At 37.9% G+C, this 21,247-nt stretch overlaps 1 protein-coding gene across 19 annotated transcripts in view; it reads right to left on the reverse strand.

Moving 5' to 3' along the window:
- Window positions 1-21,247, reverse strand: part of SYNE1 (spectrin repeat containing nuclear envelope protein 1) — a 320,180-nt gene that overhangs the window by 76,446 nt on the left and 222,487 nt on the right. For 13 of the 19 annotated variants that reach the window (XM_030022683.2, XM_030022689.2, XM_030022684.2 and 10 more), the window contains 13 exons: window positions 20,795-20,962; window positions 19,860-20,021; window positions 18,372-18,566; window positions 15,061-15,234; window positions 12,949-13,140; window positions 8,398-8,532; window positions 7,582-7,688; window positions 6,018-6,168; window positions 5,047-5,178; window positions 4,729-4,884; window positions 3,592-3,801; window positions 1,954-2,055; window positions 248-367 (listed from right to left, as the gene is read on the reverse strand). In XM_030022683.2, coding sequence (XP_029878543.1) covers window positions 248-367; window positions 1,954-2,055; window positions 3,592-3,801; window positions 4,729-4,884; window positions 5,047-5,178; window positions 6,018-6,168; window positions 7,582-7,688; window positions 8,398-8,532; window positions 12,949-13,140; window positions 15,061-15,234; window positions 18,372-18,566; window positions 19,860-20,021; window positions 20,795-20,962 — 2,004 coding nt within the window. The remainder of the gene's footprint in view (window positions 1-247; window positions 368-1,953; window positions 2,056-3,591; window positions 3,802-4,728; window positions 4,885-5,046; window positions 5,179-6,017; window positions 6,169-7,581; window positions 7,689-8,397; window positions 8,533-12,948; window positions 13,141-15,060; window positions 15,235-18,371; window positions 18,567-19,859; window positions 20,022-20,794; window positions 20,963-21,247) is intronic. The other 6 variants (XM_030022698.1, XM_030022682.1, XM_030022699.1 and 3 more) reach the window with 3 other exon arrangements.

Consider the following 21,247-nt stretch of genomic DNA (forward strand, 5'->3'; position numbering starts at 1 on the left):
AAGAAGAGCTGAAAGAAAACATGTTTTTCTGTGTTTTTATGATTAATACTGCTAATAATAGAGATGTTTGAAAATCTGAAAATGCAAAAGTAGAAAAACTAGGTGAATCAGAGAGAAAATATTCTTTTATACACACAGAAATGCTTTTAAATACACTTTCCTGAACTGCCTTATGGACAATAAAAAGGAGCATATTAATATCTTTGATCTCACCAGACAGATCTAGGATGGAACTTACGAACCATACCTGGATCTTAGACAGTTCTTGCACAGAAGATTGGTCAATTTGTAGCTTGTCTACACGCTTCTTTAATTCATTGATTCCAGCGTCTAGTTCCTTCAAACCTTCTTCTGCCTGCAGTATGACCTGTATTTGAAAATTACATCATTTAGTTTGAAGGTTTAATAACAATACTGTAGCTGCCATACATATTCTCTTTTCTGCCTGAAGTATTAATCAGTCCTTCAATCTGCTGAAATTTTAAAGGATACTGTAAAGAAAAAGTATTAATTCAAAGTTGGTAGAGCCTGGCTTGCTTCTTAAAGTTAAATACAATACAGCATTATTATTTTTCTAATAACAAGCTGTTTTAGTATCATACACTATTTTATACCAAACCTTGCTGTGAAGTTCCATGCTTTTAATTATATAGCACAGGCACAAAAGGACTATTATTTTTTCTAACACCTTCTAAAGCATTCTTTTTATTAACACTCATTCCTGTCATATCTGAGTACCAATCAAACAACCATCACAGCAGAAGACACGATAGTGAAGAGCTGTACATAGTTCCCTTTCAGGACCAGAACAGGGCCAAAATTACTGTCAAGGAAAAGGACCTGTACATGCCCTTTTGCACTTGGAAAACTACAACTTAAGAACACAGGTTGGTATTTGCAAGTGTATGCAGGTGATAACTTGACTTTTTTCAATGGAAGCTACAAGCTTTCCTAAGTCTTTCAACCTAGGAGTCTGCTGAAGTAATGCATGAAAGCTATAACAATTTTAAAAGCACAAAGAAGACTCCTGTAGTTAAAGTCCTTTGTTAAGGCCCTTTCTTGGAAACCGCCTATCCGAATATGCTTAAACTATATATGTGAGCAGAACTCCTGACTCCCAGTAATGCAGAAGATGCACAATACAGTCACTAAACTTAAACTTCATGCAGCTAAGTTACCTGGCTGTTTAAGGGCCTTATCTCTACCTCCCCAATCACATCTTAAACAAACAGCAATGCTTTTAAATTTGAATGTTTTATCAGCCAAGGTAGATGTTCAGAAACAAATCAATTCAGTTGCTTTTGTTACCACGTTTTTTTCCTATTTGGTTGTTAAATTAATGACACAGGAGATAAATTTTTGCCAGTCTTTTGCATCATGGAAGATAGAAAAGAAAGACACAGAATGCCAGCTCTCTTACTCATACAGAAGACTTAAAATTCCTTCAAAATTTGATTATCAGGTATATAAAAAGACCACTATTTCTGTTTAGCTGAAAGATAAGCCTCTTCGTTGCAGTCACCTGCTGGCACCAGACATCAGTAGCTCTTGGGTAACAAAAAACATCTGTAGAAAGTAGCCCTTAGCACACTTCATTCACTCTTCTCATTGGCAAAACAGAAACAAGGAAATGGTATATATTTTGTCATATTAATAATTAATTATTCATCAGTTCATTGAAGTTTTCTTTCTTTCAAATACTGCCCAGTGTATGCAAAACTAGGTCAGCTGGGGAGACAAGAAAGACACTTTGTGTCGGTTTGTTTTGTTTTGGTTTGTTTTTTTTAAATTTATAAACACTGTAGTACTCTCTTGGAAGAACTCATTTTCACATATTTTATGTGAACACATACATTCTCCCATAAAAAGCAACTGTTCTCCAGAATCTATTTATACTTTGAATAGAAACTTTACCTTTTCCCCCCTCCCCAAGTAATAGAGATTTGGTAATACCTGCATTTGTTCTGTTTCTGGTCTCTCAACTGCCTCTGCTAGTTTCTGTAGAACTAAATATTTGTTATCAGCCAGTGATGTAAACAGGAGCTTCAGATCATTCTACAGGAGACAGCAACAACAACAAATTGTAAGCAATCACAGCACAAACCAACTGAAAAATATTTCATGTTCTAAAAAGTTTAAAGCATTACACTGTTACAATGTCAGCACTAAGGCATAAAATCTATCCAAAATTGGAAGCATCACTATTAGACAATGCAAAACATTTAACATCGCTGAAAATCTGTAACTGGACATATATGAGCTAAAAGCTAAAGCAATCCCTCTTCAAAACATAACCTGTGAACACACTTCTGCTTCTGCCTTCTAATTTGATAATTAATTAGCAAGGGTCATTAGCTTCATTTAACAAAAATATGTTGTTCTTGTGAATGTATTTTATCCAACCACATTAACTTGTAAACAAGCAAGGTTTTACTTTTTAAGACAAGCTTTTTTCATTACAAACTTGAGCAAATATAACAAAGAAGTAAACAAGGCTTCAACACATTACAGGGCTAACTACACATTACAACTTTTAGAGTACCTTATCAGACTAGGCACACAAATATTAGTTAGCAATTTTGCTAATTTTAATTAAGTAATTGCTACAATTACTCTCTTTTTCATGCATTCATCCCAACAGAAAATTATCAGCACATTTTTCTAAGATTTTCAACATTATATAAGGGGTGCGTTACAGATTATTTTTTTTTCCATGCAGTAATCCTTTTAAATTCTAAATATCTCTGGTATATTAATAATGCACAGGATTCTAATTAATTTGTCTGCTTTCTTCAGCAAATGCAGGCCTTTCATTGAAAAATGTGGAAATTTTTTTCCTACCTACTGCAGAGGAAAGGTTATGGAGTTTGGAACAAAATGCTGTAGTAACGACCTATGGAACAATGATCCTAATCTAAAGACAACAGGAATCTATTTTCCATTTTTTTGGTTGTAATTTTTTTTTTTTTCATTAAAACTAAACCATACTGGAGGCTTTATATGGTAATAATAGGAGAGAAGGTAGACACCAAGTAAGAACTGAAAGCATTTCTGAATTCTGTTTGAAAAGATTTCTAAAAGCACACGGTTCTCCATTTTTTCTGCTTTGCTCACTACAAACAGCTTGAGATACAAGCTCTTAGAGAGTAATGGGATGGCTTAAAGATGGTCAGAAAGGTGGGAATCAGTGTTATGTTTTCTACCTTATCTCAGCTAATAAAAACAGTGTACTCTATCATTTGTCAAATTATAGAATGTATAGAGTGGAACTCTAAAGTTGCTTTTTCTCCTTTGAGAACAGTAGTCAACAACTTCCTTTTATGTAATGCCAGCAGGGTAAGAAAACATGGGATGAATGATCACTTTACAATAATTGGATGAGTTGCAGAAGGCTTCTAGCAGAGAGTTCAAATTTTGAATCATGATTTGGGTGCCAAGTTTTGCACAGCCTAAGGAGTTTGATTTTTCCATAAAATCCTGTGACAACCTTGTTCTTTTGATTTGGTACCAAAAATTCTCATTTCTTTGAGAATTGCACCCTTTATATCCCCATTTGATATGTACCCCTGTTCCTTCAGGTGGACATCATACCTTGAAAGTCACTATTTGCTGGAGTCGTCCTTTCATCTGATGGCATCTCTGGTTTACTGCTGACTCCAGTAAGGTCAGTCTTCTCAGGAGACAATCCAAAGTGTCTTCTATAATATCCCTATTATCACCATTCTCAGGAAATACCTGAGCAAATAAATTCTTGTTCTTATCCATTTCTTCTGTTACATCTTTGATTTCTTTGACAAGTGACTGATTTTATAGAAAACAAAACAAAGTGACAATCAGACATTCCATAAAGCAGGCAAACATATTGCCATAACCATTGTCTAATTTTGCAGCGATGCAGTGACTTTTTTACATTGTTAATATAGACACGCTAGACAAAGTTATGCAGCTACAGTATCTCTGACAGTAAGAATACCCCAGACTGCTCTGAGGAAAACAAGCCCTGAAACAAAATGATGTAGAATCATAGAGTCATAGAATGGTTTGGGTTGGAAGGGACCTTTAAAGGTCACCCAGTCCAACCACCCCTGCAATGAGCAGGGATGTCTTCAACTAGATCAGGTTGCTCAAAGACCCGTCCAACCTGACCTTGAGTGTTTCCAGGGATGGGGCATCTACCACCTCCCTGAGCAACCTGTTCTGGTGTTTCACCACCCTCAGCATAAAAAATTTCTTCCTCGCATCTAGTCTGAATCTACCCTCTTTTAGTTTAAAACCATTACCCCTTATCCTATCATCCCTCTCTCTCTCTTTCTCCCTCTCCCCTGCTCCCTCCCTTCCACACCGCTCCCCTCCCCTTCTTCCCCCTGCCCCATTTAATGTTGATGAATTTGTAGTGTTTCTATATCCCAGAGTATTCCTCCCTCTTTTTCACTTAATGTCAGTTTTAACAATGTAGTGGTTGCTAATGCTTAGCAAAGAAGTTAAACAGAAGAAAGACTCTATGCTTAATTCTCTTCTGACCAGGCAAAATTTGGGTCAAGTGCTGCTTTCTGCAACATTCTCCACACGGTCAATAAAGTTACTTCTACCACTAGAATACTGCAATTACATAGAGATTATGACAGTGACATGTCACTTATCCAGGATTTTAATATTTTCTTTCTAAACACTACACAAAATGTATCCTTACTGGCAATTTAAAGAAAGTCCTATTCATGGATTCCTTACCTCTTGCTTGCAGAGGTATGTTTCTGTTTCTTCCTCTGGCAACAGAGCTGTAGCAACAAAGACCTGTTCTTCCACACCATCTAGCCACAACGAGGTGGCTGTGACACCATTATACAGCTTCTGTTCAAGATGCAGGCTCTCCTCCACCCGTCCAGCCTGGGCAAAAGGAGCCAGAGAAGTCCAGAGCAGAAGTACAAGATACTCTTTCTAACATCTAATATTTGGGCAAGGGCTGGATTTCCAGGTGGGAGCTAGAGGAGTTTTCATTGTAAATGTGGCTCTGCTGGAGAATAGGTGTAAAGACAATTGAAATGTTACCTCAGATGACACATCTTCAAAGGCCTGATTCAGTTCAACCAACACTGGTGACACTGATTTGTCTTCATCCTGTCCTTCCTCCTTATACAAAGGCATTCCAGGTATCAGTCTGTTTGGTCTGCTACAAAGCTGCTGAGAGAGAAATACTAATTAGGATGCTTCTACCATATATAGGGCACAAAATTCAGCTATACAGATTCTACTGCTGACTGAGGATATCACCAAATAATGCTCACGGTCCTCCCACGACTGTTCCGTGTCGTGATTATCTTGAATAAGAGGTTGCTCAACAGGAGGTTCACTAGAAGTGCAGAATAATTACTTGTGGCCAGAATTAGCAATGACTTATTTTTACCAAAAAATTAATTAACTACTGTTGAATGAATACAAGATATTTAGAATTTTGGAAGCTGATTTTAATGTAGTGTTATATAAAGAATAGCGGGCCTGTGTCTATTAACAATAAAATGGAGGATGTATGTTAATAGAGATCTTGGTTTGTCCCCGGTTTAGTTGATTAATCCCTGTTTCTTTCAGTAAAAATTCTGTGGCTGAAATCACTTGCTTCTTTGTCACATACCCACTAAGGTCAAGAATTGAATGCAACCAATAAATTCAAACTGAAAATACCAGTTTTTTCCTCTATGTTGTCGCCAGAGTACTGGTCAATTCCAGAAGGATGATTTGTTACAGAATTATCGTGGGTTAGGTAAGTAGATCAGAATTTTGCCTGAGCCCTTTCTTCCTTTCTAGTTTATTCACCTGAATGGTAGTGCAGTTCAAATCACTTTGAACAAGAGCAGTGCTACTGCCAATATTTAATAGTTTTTAAAGATGCCATAAAAATAAATTGTTCCATATTCTTTGCATTAACTACATCACATCAATGCATCTGTTATGCACATACTGTATCTCATGTTGTGACAACTGCTTTCATAGAGAAAATGCAAAGAGAAATTAAAAATAGCTACCAGCTGTTCTTGTTCCAAAGTTTTCTGGAGCAGTCTCTGCTTGGTATTGAATTCCTGGTTCAGGCTTTCCCATTTCACCTTCATCTGTTCTTCAGGTGATGGCTTCTCACCTTCCAAGCCTAATTCCTCAGAGAGTGTATCTGGCTTCTCACTGAATGGGAAGATGCATAAAGGTTTAACAAATACAAAAGGTATTACTATATAACGTGTTTATTTCCTCTTTCAATTAGGAAATTCTACATTTAAATCAAGTGCTACTTTTTAAAGCTTTGACTTTTTTTTTTTTCAGATAGTAAGACAAGGCTGGTTTGTAACAGCTAGAAGTTCTTGCCTGATGGGATAAAATGTACTTTCTGAGAAACTGTTTAGAGCTGCAAGTTTCCATATTAAGTAAAAAAACCCAAATCAGACTGAATATATACTATATTGAAATGTAACCTTTAAAGAAGCTTTACTTCAAAGCATGAAATAATTAATAAAAAAAAAAAATTATCTGACTCCTTCCTCACCTCCTTTCTCAAAATGCCAGACATACCCTGATATTTCAATGCAGGACAAGTGTATGAGTTTAGCTTTGGTAAACAGTGAATGAAGTTCAGCATTTTGCGTTTGATTTTTTTGTTGGTTTCTATAGTATAACATCATGTGACAGAAGTAAGCCTCAGACAGAAGGAGATAAGTACTTTCTGGCATTATAATAAAAAAAACACATTGAATTAACACAAATGCTGAGGAAAAGAGGTTACTGAGTACAGTTTATATTCCTTATGCAAGAGTCTTGGTTCTGCTGTCCCATGAACTATGCTCATGTTCTAGACTTTGGCATGCTGGAGGAGCCACAAAGGTGCTCACTACTATTGAGATACCTCAAGGAAGTATTTTAACTGAAGGGTTGACTGCTCCTTGATTCTTAAACTGATAATGTTCACCCTTGTTTCCTCTTCCCAAGACCTTGCCCTTTCTGCTCCCTGAAGGTGTACATAGGCAGTAGTTTTCTTCTGCCTTCTCTACGGCAGAAGTCTCAGTCAGAGCCAAGGCTTTTACAGACATCTACTTCTACCCAAAATGGGCAAGTGTGCAAGAAAATACACACCAGAGATGAAATTTGAAATATACAAGGCTTCAAAAAGAAAAATATTTACTAACTGCAGGAAAAATAAAATTAAGCAATGAGTATCCCATCTGGGAAGATCTGGTATCAATGGCAGACTACAATGTTTTAGAGATCAGCTATGATTCACACACCAATGCTGGACCATAAAGCTATAGTAACTGATCACTGCTTGTCTAATGAATCCCGCCAGTTTGTAATTTTAGTGTGATGCTTGATAATAAGAATAAAAGGAATATCTAACTGCTGAAGATAATCTAATAGCACAAAACGGTTTGTGTAACTATATTATCAGACCCCTGAATTATAAACAAGGACTCCAGTATCTTAGGTGCTGTATAAAAATGATAAAACAAAAATTAGAGGATTATATGCAGAAGAGGGATGTAAACATAAGGATGACAAAGCCCAGTCAAAGAAATTCACTTTGCAGAAGACCAGATGAAAGCACACCTTATACATAGGCCTTCTGGAGCACCTTTCTGTGTTAGGATTTCTTCTCCACGGCATGCTACTGACCGAAGCAGATTCTTCTGCTCTTCTAGCTCTTGTTCCAGCTCCTAGAATAGCAAGTTACAAAACCAAAAACAAACCTCAGACAGAGTTTTTGCCTTGGAAGGATATATCTACATTGCATAACTGTCACGCAAAGATCATAGAATCATAGAATCATTTAGGTTGGAAAAGACCTTCAAGATCATTGAGTCCAACCATCATCCATGCCCACTAAACCATGTTCTGGAAAGATAGCTGAGCTATTTCTCATATGGCTTGCTTGAACACCAAAAGCAGTGCAAAATCTCCACCCAGGAATGCAGAAAAATTGGGTACATAAACCAGATTGTTGAACTAATTAACTAATGCAATGCAGTTGCTGGAACCTAACTTGGTGAGGATGTCTGTGTATCATGCAACACAGTATAAGTTGTAATGTGTGTATCTTTGTTTCTATAATGACAATGTTGACTGCTATTTTGAGCAAATACCATCTTCTCCTTAGAGTAACTTTAAGGGTTCATTCAATTTAATTTTACTAATGGACAATGGAAGTATAGAGTGATTAAGTGAGTTGACCATGGTCACCCAGGGTTTCTAGTCTGCCTGGCTCTTACAGATCTAAAATAGTGACCTCAGATGCATCATTACAAATGCACTGAGTAAGAAACAGTGTAAATATGAAAATTTCAGTGGAAATATTAAAAAGAATGGTTCATCTACAGTGTCAAGCACAATCTAAAGATGGGGGGAAAAGAAATGCAAAACACCAACTTTCTGTTGCTGCAGGGTACTCTGCTGTTGCTGTGAGCGAGTGGTTCTTGCTTGTGCCAGCCATTCTTGGACACTGGGGCTTTGTGAGGAAACAAAGTCCAGATCGCTCTCCTCCTTTTCTTGTAATGATCCCTGCTTTAAGAGAAAGAAATAAAGATTTTACAAAATCTCTTATATTGCTAGAGAGCTGGCAGGTCCAGCTCATCAACTTAAAAACACATGTAGTGCCACCTTTCACCTCTCAAGCTGCTGGCTCACATAAATTTTGAAGTGAGCAATGGCCTTAGATTTCTGACTTCTGCTGGTCATTGGTTACTAGCAAGAAAGCATCCCTAAAAATGTAAAAATAAACATGCACCACTGCACTTAGCAGAGTCAGAGACCAGAGACCATGGACTGATGTGTTTCTGAAGACCGTCGCGCTTCTCCTAAAAACCATCACTGATCTGTGATGAAGGGTGCAGATATAACTCACAATGCAGGGAATCAATTGGTTGTTTCTGCCAGATTTTTAGTCTAATTAAAGCCAATTTTTTGTCTAACTAAAAATGAGAGAATGCTAGTTGTCATTCTGGTCAAAATTTACTTATCAGTAAGTACATAACTCTATCTGTGGTTGGCAGAAACACAGTCAGTTAATAGCAGATTATATGATACGAACAGTAAAGACAATAAGAAAGACCAAACCACAGAATGTTATAACAGAACAGCAAAAGCAACAGTTCCTTCACTTCATACTTCTATCATTATGTTTTTCCGACATGAGTGATTAGACAGGCTTTCTGTGTAAACAAAGCAAAAAAGAGCAAATGCCTTAACAGTTCCAAAAAATGCTTTATCAACTTCTTGACTTTTGAAATCCATGTTGGCTGTAAATTTAAATTATTTTAGCAGCCAATGTATGCAAATGTAGGGATTTTAACACACTAGGCCTAATGTTAAAGACAGACTTGTAGGTCTGGCTACTTAGCTCTATCTACACACCTCTCTGGATTTATTTAATTTTACTTGCAGGCATGCAATGACTGTAGAGATAGTGCTGCTTTTTTTTTTTTTTTTTTTTTTTTTTTAATTTAAGCTTCTAGAGCTAAAGCTGGGGCTTAATTCCTCTTCCATTTTGTCTACATATCTCATTTTTGTAGGATTCATATTTTGCCTATTACTCAGCTCTTATTCTAAATAGACTAAGAGCACCAAACGGTTCAGGCATTACAGCAGGGTCTCCAAAACAAAAACATGTTCCACCTTCCAGAGAGCCTTTGTGTCAAATCAGGCAGGGACCAGCAGGGCCAAAGGTGGCTGAGGAAACCCCTCTTGCCTCAACTGGTGCTCCTTATACTAACAACTGGGATAGACCTCTGTGACCAGCGTCCCTGGCACCAGGCACTGAAACAGCAGTGTTTTGCTAAATAGTAGAAGTTAGGTGTAAGATTTCAATTTTGAGGGATGACAAGTATACTGGAGTTGAAAGAACTGATTAGTGTTAGAGGATATAAACTGTAAGAGGAGCAAAACAGGCAGGCAGGTACCTAGAGCTGGAAAGAACCATTAGCTCTTGCTCTATGAAATAGCTTTGTTTCACTAAGGATTCAGTCTGCAGGTAAACTGTGGTACTTTACTTTGTAGGAAAAAGTTTCTAGAAAAGCTGATGTGGTTGGAGTGTGAACAATGTCATTATAGGATATCAGATTAGGCAAAGAAAATATTATGTGATGGATAAAGAGGGTCTGGAATCTGAATTTTTCTACTAAAAATGAGAAAAAAGACAATCTCTGTAAACTGTAAAAAAAAAAAAACCAACTGCTTCATTTTATATGCTCTAGGGACAATAGCCGTTCGACTTGTGAATTCCTTTAGTGAATAGTAACTAGTTCTTCATTGCATTTGGGCAGACTGATTGATTTCAGTTAGATTTTGAGTCTCCTCTTCTCTGGGAAGAGGATTGAGAAGCTTCAGTTTTGGAGTTATACTAAGACAAATAAATAGTAGTCCCACAGTTCCTGCAACAGCAAATAGTGTAAAAGGGATTGTGGCATTTGTGGATGCATTGAGGTTTTGCAAATATGTTACTGTGCATACTTTTAAAATCAAAACCATTTGTGAACCAGATTTTATCATTCTTAAATCACAGAATATAAGTTTTAAAAAACACACTTGCATTCTCATTTGAATTCTGTCTGAAGGTACTGTATTACATTTCCTTTAAATAGCCAGGGAAATAAGTGCTTGAAGCTGTCATTCCCGGGGACTGTCCACTCCAGCACAGAAATAACTGGAAAATCCCTTAACAAAATGGTGACAAAAAATTGACTTTTCAAAGGATTCAGAATTGTACAAACTTATATCATGCATATTTGTCTTGTACAACTGAAGTCATTCCTCCCACAAATACACTTTGTAATAAAAATTAAAGAAGCACTATCTGTTTTTTTTTTTTACTGCAGAATCCATTTTACTTCTTTGTTTTATAAGTTGTCTATTTATTTTTATTGCCCCTAAGTCACAGAATTTAGTAGATAACAGTAATAAGGCAATGTTTTGTATATCTTTCAAAGTGCTTGAAAAATGCTACATTTGGAATCAATGTAGTCTGGAACTCTCCTGCTCCAGCATGTTTCTGATTAGTTTCACTGCTTTATTTTATGAATAAAGGAGTTGGTCTCCAAATCATTTTTTCTATATCATTAATCAATTAAAGTTAGAAGGAAAACTGAAATTGCTGCAAGGAAGTCACAGAATCTCACACTGGCTCCTAAAATCCTTGTGCCACAGGAATAACAGATACGCTGAAATACTGCTTTAACGAAAATATAGCTCATTCTTTACAATGCTCTTGGTCTTGCAGTGCAACTTGGGCGGATCCTTCCTTTTCTTAGTGCAGGTTGGTCTGTGCCTCTGGGCAACTACAAGGTTATCGGTACACCTACAGACATGTGTAAGTCTGAGTTTCTTACATGCATGAGCAACAGTGCTCTTAGCATGTAATGTATCTCAGGGTTAATAATGGCAGTGGATAAAGTTAGTGCTTTTTAGAGCATCTGATGCTCTGAGCTTCAGTCCATAAGAAATACTTTATGCCTGATTGTTTGAAAAAGGACATTATAGAATTTCTCATTTGAAAAAAAATTGCTCAATGAAAATTTGAAGATGTTATACTGCCTCTATCTATTTTCTTCCATGATTCATAACTGCAGTCCGAAAAAGGCTTGCAATTCATAAAGAAACTTAAGTCTTGCATGCATGCAGCATCTTAAATGAGTCATATTTTACATCTGGAAACTATTTTGTTGTTATTTTTAATATTAGAAATATTAGAAAAGCATCCAAAAATCTGTTTTAGAACTTCAAGTAAACTAAATCACACCACTGTATTTTAAAATGCAGCAAATTTTAAAATGCAGCATGAGTATTTTAAAATTAAGCAAAAAAGTCTGCGATGCCTTTTCACTTCACAAGTAATATATCAGAATATAGTATTATATGTCTACATGCTGTTGATAACAATTTTCATTTGCCTAATCATGAGGTTTAATATGCAAGAATAACATTAAAGTTACTTCATCTTAGAGGCAATAGGAATAAATACCTGGGTTTTTTCCTTCCCTGCCTTTTTTTTTTTTTTGGTGGTTGTTTTGGTGTTTTGGTTTTTTTGTTTTTGTTATTGGTTTTTTTTGTGACGCTACGGTAAGTTTTATAGTTATGCGGTTGCTTTGGTCTAAAAATAGTTCTTAGCACGTCAAATGACTTTTCAAGCTAACCTCTCAGTAGACTTTAATCCACATTACAAGCTAGAAATCTTTGAAGCTTATCATGTTTGCACAGCAAATCCCAGAAAAGAAGTAAAAGAAAAGGGAGGGAGGGAGTCACAACAGGGCAAGAAAATTCAAAACCAGTCAGTCACATTACATGGTTGGGTTTCTTGTATGTATTCGGTTCTTCACATGTTAGTTTAACCTAAAGAATGACCAAAACCAACCGTTAAATAAAATAAACTAGTGGCAATAAGCAGACTAATGTTGCTAGGAATAGAAACCTAGAACAAAACTGAGGTTAAATGTATCTTTGTTTATATAATATTTTGTTTAGTGTAATGATGCCACTAAGTATTAGCAATATTTAAAAATGTTTCATTATCTTGATGTTATCTGTTCATTGCATTGTGCACGCTGTATGGAGGAAACCATGTATTTAGGATTGTTCTTTTGTTGTGGGAGAGGTCCTGCCCCAGAGCACACACAATCTAAAGGGACTGGGAACAGGAACAGAGTATATCCAGACCAAGCTAATCATCGCTCTACTTTATTATTGTCCTTTCAGTGAAGATAGTGAGGTTAGGATTGTTTCACCACGAAGTGGTTAACTTGAAAATGATAAGCTAAAACTTGCTAGGCAGTTCTTTATTTTGGAGTGTAATTCCATTTACTATGTAAAGATGAATAGCTCAAACTAAATCAGTAAAATACTTTTAGTCATTTTCCTAGTTGCACAAAACTGCTATGAAATCCCGCAACCTCCTGCCCATCGTGAAGCCAGTTAGAAAGAGCCACTTACCTGAATGTTGATCTGTTTGTCGTGGAGCACTCTCTGCAGCTCCAGGAGACTGCCCTTGAGCGTCCTGAGCTTCACAGCCAGCTGCTCTGCCTCGTCCTTGGTGTGAGCCTTCCCCTCCATGAGCAAGTTCTCGTTGTGCACAGACAACTCTGACAAGGCTACCACCTTCTGCTCTATTTCAACCAGCATGTTCTGCAGCAGCAAAAACAAAGAACCAAATTCATACATTTTCCAGCATCTGTCACGCTTTCTGGCAAGACGGCCTGTGGCCTACCTCACCCGTCGCCAAGCTAAGGGCAGGTCAGGTTATCATTGCCTTGCCTTCCAGTCCCTTTCAGAGTCCTTTGGAATATGCTTGCAAATGTTTGTATTTGCCATTTCTGTTTGCAACCCTTTTCAAAACAGGAAATTAAAAAATTATTTGAAACAAAGGATTTGTTGTAGAGGAGATGCTCTTTATTTGCACATTAAAGGTAAGGGTGGCTGAGATGCTAGACTGACATCCATAATGACAAGAAATAGAGCACGCAGCTAGAGTTACTTCTTCTCTCTTCTTTCATGTACATTTAGTGAAATGCTTCCTACCTCCTCCTATGTGTTGCTCTGGCTGCTTTGATAAGCTTGTCTTCTCACTATTTGCTCTTTCTGATTGGTGCATGATGGACTTAAGGATTTCTCTATAATCCTCTTTAGTCTAAAGAGAGTCTTAGAGTGACAAATCTCTGGCATGTTTATTCTCAAAAGCTACTTTCCTGACGTTCCATTAACCATTCATGTATTACAGACATAGTGCATATTTTGATCTTCCAAACTCAAAGCTCATACAATTCTTGCTCAAAAACCTAGCCCGACATCAAATGTTTTTGTTTCCATAGCAACCATCAAGTATAAACTTAACAAATATTTCTCCTGAAGGAATGTGTGCAGGATAAGAAGGGCACAGTCTCTAAAAAGTGGAAAAAATGCAGGACTTTATATAAACTTACTGTATTGAGATTTTAAGAACCAGCAAAAGAACAGCAGGATTAACTTTTCCACAAAGTTAACTGTTCTTTTTAATTTTGAGCTTCCTACAGATTATATTTAAAAAAAATTACTGCTTTCTTTAAGTTCACAGGGTTTGTCTATATATAACAAACAGCTCCCAAAGACGGGTGATGAAAGAACACTTGAGACTGAGCACACTGAAAATTCCAATGATGAAGTCGTGTCAGTGGAAATTTAACTAGACGTTTAATTCATCGGACTTACATGAAACTTAACTCATTTATCCTAAAATAGTTGAGATCCTCATTCTTTAATATGAAAAGGGATCTTTTGTCCATCTGTCTCTTGTCTATCTTGTAATTCTAATTATAAAGATCATACAGTTCTAAGCTCTCATTTAAAAATGGAAATCTCAAAGATAATTTGAGAACCTGGATTATTATGACTGATCCAAGTCTTGTTAATAAAAGTATATGCAATTACTCCTATTGCAGCAAAATGTTTTTCGTCGGTTGTTTTGGTATTCTGGGGTGATTAATATTAAATTCATAAAAATAGTAACTACTGATGATTATACTTTACTGCTGAATGTGGGTAGGGATAACTCCTGAAGGAAACACAACACTGTCCCACTCACCACTGCTACTGCAAGTGTGTTCTTCAGCTGGAAAGGGAGGAGTAGGAAAGTACACTGCAGGTGTGTTCATACCTATCAAGTGAGCTGTTCAACAACTCTAGCTTGAGCCGAGCAAAAACAGTAAGTGAAGTGAATACAAGGCCTTTAAAGCAAAACAAAATGCCCTCTGAAAGTTGTAGAGCTTCCGATGTTCTTGCAGCCAGGATATCTTTTTTGCCTACCGCTGTGTTTATATGTGCTTTCTAAAGCATTGTTTTCAGTCTCTAATAAGAAATGAAGAACAAGCTATATTTTATTTCACAAATCATTGATGAAGCCAACTGAGCATATCTGAGGTGCTAAGGGGCTCAGAAACTTCTTCCCCACTAAAATGGTGGCTCGTCCCACTCAATAATGGTCTTAACATTAATGCTCCATATTTGCCTCTTCATTCAGATAAAGCTATATCCATCCTGTTCATCTAAACATTACAGGACAGATAATTTTACCTGACAGTCTACCAGCTGTGCTTCCATGTCCATAGGTTCCTCAGCAGTAACCAGAGCGGTGTCCAGCGTTGCTCGGGTATTGAGTAGCCAGTGGTCAAGCTCATCAGCTTCACAACGGTACCTTTGAAGAGCCTGCTCTTGCCGCTGTTCTTCCAGCTGCTCGTTCAGTTTTTCCTAGAAGTACAAATTATATTTTCCTTTCTAAAAGAAATAAACCATGACAGTCACTTTTAAACAATTTCCCTCTCTGTCTTGCACAATTTCTATATAGTATTTTAAAGCCCTAATAAGCCCTTTCATCCATAAGTTGGAAATCTTTACAAAATATTATTGCTTTCAATCGATGAGCAAGCTTTTCTGGTGACTGAAATTCTGTTTCAGTTCAGTCACTGTATTTCTACTTCCTTCAGTAGATCTCTGCTATTACAGCCTTCTAAAGGTGAGGTCTTTTCTGCCTCCTCTTGCTGCTCTCCTTTGGGTTTCCCCCACATTGACTCAGTTTGCTCAACTAGCACAGAACTGTTTGCTTAGGGGGACAGATGCATGGGGACAGAGAGCTGGCAGTTTGCTGCAGGGAAAAGAGAGCAGCTTTGCCATTTTTGGCAGCGGCAGGCTGTTAGATAGCCTTGTTGTCTCTCAAGAGAGGCATGAGAGGGGTATTTCAAGGACCCAACAGAGTACTGGTGCGCTTTGGTGTAGCCATTGTGGGTAAAGAGAAGACTGAAGAGCTGTCTACCTTGTCCGGCCTCTCGGAGGATCCGTGTGCTGAGGGGTGTGGAAGGACGTTAAGCTCCAATGGCTGCTGCAGCAACAGCATCGCAGCAACACGGACTCCCTGGCACCAAGCTGGAAAGCAGCTTGGCAGAAGAGGACCTGGGGGTCCTGATGGACACCATGTTGACCACAAGCCAGCAATGGGGCCTTGGGGCAAAGAAGGCTAATGGCATCCTGGGCTGCATTAGGAGGAGCGTTGCCAGCAGGTTGACAGAGATGATCCTTCCCCTCTACTTAACACTGGTGAATCCACAGCTGGAGTACTGTGTCCAGTTCTGCGCTCCCCAGTACAAAAGAGATACAGAGCTCTGGAGAGAGTAGAGGGATTTCAGGAATAAGGAGCAGATAGAATGGGATGGTCAGAGGATACGTAGATGCATCAGATAATGTGGAACCCGAGCATGCTGCAAATGGTATGGAACAAGAGGGGATTTTACTGGATCTGGCTGAGATGGAGTTAACCTCACTGCAGCCTCTACGGTGCTGTGCTTTGCAACTGTGGCTAAAACTGTGCTGGTAACATAGCAATGTTTTGGCTATTGCTGAACAGTGCTTGCACAGCATTAAGGCTTTCTTTCGAACGGCCCCTCACAAAGGCCAGTAGGCTGGGGGTGGGCAAAAGGTTGGGAGAGGACACAGCAGGACAGCTGACCTGAGCTGACCAAAGGGATATTCCATACCATATGAGATCATGCTCCGCAATAAAAGCTCAGGGGAAGGAGGGGGGGTGTGTGGAATTTGTGGTTATGGTGTTTGCCTTCCCAAGCAACTGTTAACACCTGCTGAGACCCTGCTTTCCAGGAAAGTGGCTAAACATCTGCCTGCTGATGGGGGAGTAGTGAATAAGTTCCTCATTTTCCTTTCCTTGCACGAACAGCTTTTCCTTACCCTGTTAAGCTGTCATTATCTCAATCCGTGAGTCTTTTTGCCTGCCTTCTATTTTTTCCTCATCCCACGGGAGAGGGGAGTGAGGGTGGGTGTTTGGCTGCTGGCCAGGGTCAACCTACCACACTTCTGTAAGGAAATTCAGACCTGTATGTGCAGGGCAAATCCCTCACACAGGGGAGTGTTCGCACAGCTTTTCTGAATGCTTAATTTTAATGAGAAATTAATAATTGCATGTTAGAATAATTTAAAGAATAACGATAGTTGTTAAGTGTCTCAAATAATCCAGAGCTGAACAGTTCTCAAGGTCTAGTTATTTAAATTAGGTGCACAGAAAGAACAATATTACTAATCCACACCCTCAACAGCAAAATGTTTTCATTACCTGTTCTATCCGTATTTCTACATTTATATCCCTGTAGTATCCTGGAAGATTTTATCTGTGAAACCAGATCTATAAAATGCACAGGTTAAATTACTGAATATTGTCTACATACCATACATATTTCTAAGCCAGGATTATTGGGGGATATTTATACTATTGTATCAAAGTAACTGTCAGAATCCTAACCATAGTTAAGAGTAGTATATTTGACTCATGCTTTATCTTGAAATTATTAGTTAGCATCTCCGTCTAAGTATGATCAAGGAGTTTGTAAGATCCTGTATGGGGTACAAGTTATAAACAGTAAGACCCCTATTCTACTTCCAGCCTCTTATATTTACGTAAGTCATTTTACTTCTGAGAAGGAAAAAACTAGTGCAATTTTTTAAGAATAACAAAGATATTTTCTAAGGACCTGTTCACTGTTTCAGGTAACTGCACAGAACTAATGCAGTCGATGCACCCTGTAACCCACGTAGATCCACAGAGCCAATTCTCACTCAGTCGATTGCTGCTGGAAATTATGAAGGCAGCAGTTGCTGTGTTTGTGAATTCACTGCTGCAGTTTTTAGCAGTACAGCAGTAAAGCTGCCCTGCAGTGTTCAAAGTAGCCATACCATAGCCAGCTTTAGTATGACAGCATTTTCTCACCTATATAATATACACAGCAACATTCTTACATGTAAAGGACTTTTTAAAAATCACCTTAGTATTAAAGGAGTTTTGGTAAAGCTGGTAGGCAAAGAAATAAAGGGGTGCATCTTCCATAATAAAAGGTTGTATGAAAATCACTGGGAAGATGAGCATAGACAACAATGCAACGGTTTGGAAGAGGTGTTATTTCTTCTTTTAAGCTTTCCTCCTTCTCTCGTTTCCCAGTTTGGACAGGTGACTCCTCAAAAGTTTACTGTAAATAATGTGACTTTTAATACCTGCGCTTCGTTAATTCTCCTGTGGAGAAAATGTCAAAGTGGATATTAAAAAAAAATAATTTATATATATATATAATATGACTCCTGTAGTGTGTTTCCAAGTTCCTTCTGGTTACTTATCACCTAGCATTAAGATGAGGGGCTTGCTAAAGAGGAACGATAATTTATTACTGAAAGGAATTGTGAGAAATGAGCAGAAGTGAAAATGACTTTTTAAATTATCAGCATTCAGCGGTGACTAGAGAACATTGTGGAATGTACAGGTCTACCAAAAGGGGCTCTCAAAATGTGGAATGTGATCCAAAAGACCCAATCCTAGAGGTTTTTTCTTATACCTCTAATAGTTGTCGTTTTCCTGATGCCTTCATTCGAATCGTGGCCATCCGTTCTGCCAAGACTGTGAGAGTGGACTGCAATGCCAGCTGATCGGCAGCTTCTGCATCCAGTGGTTCTGAAACCAGCTCCTGGGCTAATGATGTCTGAAGCTCAGTGATTTCTTCTTGTAACATTAAAATCTCATCCATCAAAGCCTATTTAGAAATGAGAGCAGAGAAAGTATTTGCTTCATTTGTCACTGAGAAGAAAGAATCTCAGGAGGCATAGGCTTAATATAAAATTCAAGATGACTGTCCCAAGGGAGCATGAGGAACACAGAGTAGTGTAATATGTCACTGCTAGTTTGGTAGAGTCAGAATTCAGGACTGAGTCCTGCTTTTAGATGCTTAAGCTAGGGTCATGCATCTGATAACTGAAATATGGATTTAATTACTTATCTTCAATTTCAAACATATCACAAGAAGGAATTATTTTGGAAATATTATACATACAGATTTATTCTTCCAACCAATTTTCTGCAGGGAATTCCAGTAGATACAGTGAAGATAATGAACAAGTGAGTGAGTGTGTGTTTGTAAGAGAAAAATAGGGGTATGAGTTAGCCTCCAGCCTGAAACCTACTAACTGGACAAAGAACATCCAGCAATATATGTAAACATCCAGATATCAACTCCATGGTGTAAAAGAAGTTCTTACTATCATTCTTATTCTATAAATCAGTTTCCAAGATACCCACAAAAGGATGTTGCCTTACCAATACCTTAGAGCAGATACTTTACTTTCCTGTCTGATAGTATACACACATTGGATGCACAAGACATCACACAGTGCTACAAAAGCCAAATGTTATCCTTTTCAGGTCATGGAGTTCCCACTGAAATGAGAACCGGCCCCACCAGATAGTTTCAAGCTATCACGTGGAAGGCTTAGATGATTACAACTTGAGCATATGTCAGATTGATTACTTGATAAAGTATTCTCTTATTATTGAGAGCATCGTTTCCCAAGACTTCCCTTGGGAGGGAATTTTTTGTGTGCTTTGCCTTGTCTGTTTTGTTTAACAAGGCGAAGATTGTATTTAGGTCAATTTACAATGCATCAGTATTGGTTATGATCTTAGTAAATTTGGAAACATTATAAATAGTCCTATATATGCTCATAGCACTTATGCCGAAGAACAGTATGTGTAGGTGTCACTGAACACAATCTTTGACAAAAGATTTTGCTGAAAATTTTGATTGGACACCCTGTTATGATCTATTCTACTTCTTAAAAAGGCTCCTTATCAAAAGAATCACCATTACACCATCTTTAGAACAGCAGGAAGTCCAAAAAGGCAAGACATACGGTTAACAGAGAAGGTTCATACAACTAATGGATGTTTTTGAGGCATCCAGCCATGAAGAATGCTACTATCTAAAAAAAGGGAACTAAAGGTATACAGGTAATGCATGTTCTCCCTCTATTTCTCACATATAAGTTTTTACCTGATGTTCAGCCATCTGGCTCTCCGGGCTTTTGGCTGGTTCCAGACTCTCATTTAGTTTGACCTCAATGGTCTCCATTTTTGTGGATATAGACTGGAGTGTGTCCTGATATTTCTGTTGACGCTCAAGAGCTTCATAGAGGGTGCGCTGCTTTTCACTGATCTGAAGAGGAATGGAAGGTATAAATTCTGTCCTCTGATACAGGATTTGCTCTTTCTTCTGCTTCATACGTCCCTAGGCTTACAAGACTAAAACCAAAAACTTGCAGCAATTTTTCAGAAGTATAAATTATAAAGCAAAACATCCATATTAAAGATATTTATCTGTTTAAACATCATCAGTCAAACTCTAGATTGTGACTGAAAAAAATGGACTTTAATAAGCAGGGAAAACCTAGGCACATTCTCATGCTTATTTTAGATTTTATGCACTCAAACATGCAGATGTGCACTATTTGCTAGATGCGTAATTCTTAATACCCCATAATAGCTACTGTGTCTCTGTAAAGAATTAAAACTTATACCATGTGATCAAAACTTTGATCATTTTCATACACCACTGAATGATTTTGCTGCATTACCATGTAGAAACTTGTTACGTTGACTCAGTATTTGGAGAAACTGGATTCTTAAGCCTTTTTTGCCAGCTCATCCAGCATGAGTGGATTCCCCTGTTAGGTTATGGAATATAGTCTGACAATAGCCAGTATTTCTGAAGGCAACTATCGGCCTTAATAACTTTTATCGTTTCTTTATAGAAGTCCATCCTGCACAGGCTTTCAAACAGAAAAAAGATAATATAATATCACAACTAACAATTCCTGTTATCACCTGAAAACCAAGAATTGCAGAGAAGAATATTAGCTGAACCAGTTCTTTGCATTTTATTCCTTACAAGCTAGCAGATTATTTTGAACCCTCCAGATGAAGACTTACCACATTTTTCAGTGTTTCCCAAGAACGCTGCAAATCATCCAATTTGGCACTAGCGGCCGATTCTAAGCCTGGTTCGTAAAACTCCTGGGTGGCTGAAGTGCTGGGTTGAATTTTAGCAGCTTCTGTCTGCAACTGTTCAGCAGATAAGGCTTGGTAATAAGCAATGTCCTACAAGCACGAAGCATATTATTGCACTTTCAAAATGAAAGATACTGCATATTATCCCCCCACATACTGCCCCATTGCATGTGTCCATTAAAATAAAACAAAACCCACAAAGCCAAAGCCACCAGGAAACCTCTGAGCAACACAGTAAATAAATATTTAATAGTAGTACACTTAGTATGGTTTGGAGCTTCACTGTGATGAAGATTGTGGATGCAGCTTGGAAGTGCAGGAGGCAACTGTGGACAGACATGGAAAGGCTGGGAGTGCTACAAGTGGGAGTGTTGT

This window comes from Aquila chrysaetos, chromosome 8 (genome assembly GCF_900496995.4).
Source record: "Aquila chrysaetos chrysaetos chromosome 8, bAquChr1.4, whole genome shotgun sequence".
Lineage (NCBI taxonomy): Eukaryota > Metazoa > Chordata > Aves > Accipitriformes > Accipitridae > Aquila > Aquila chrysaetos.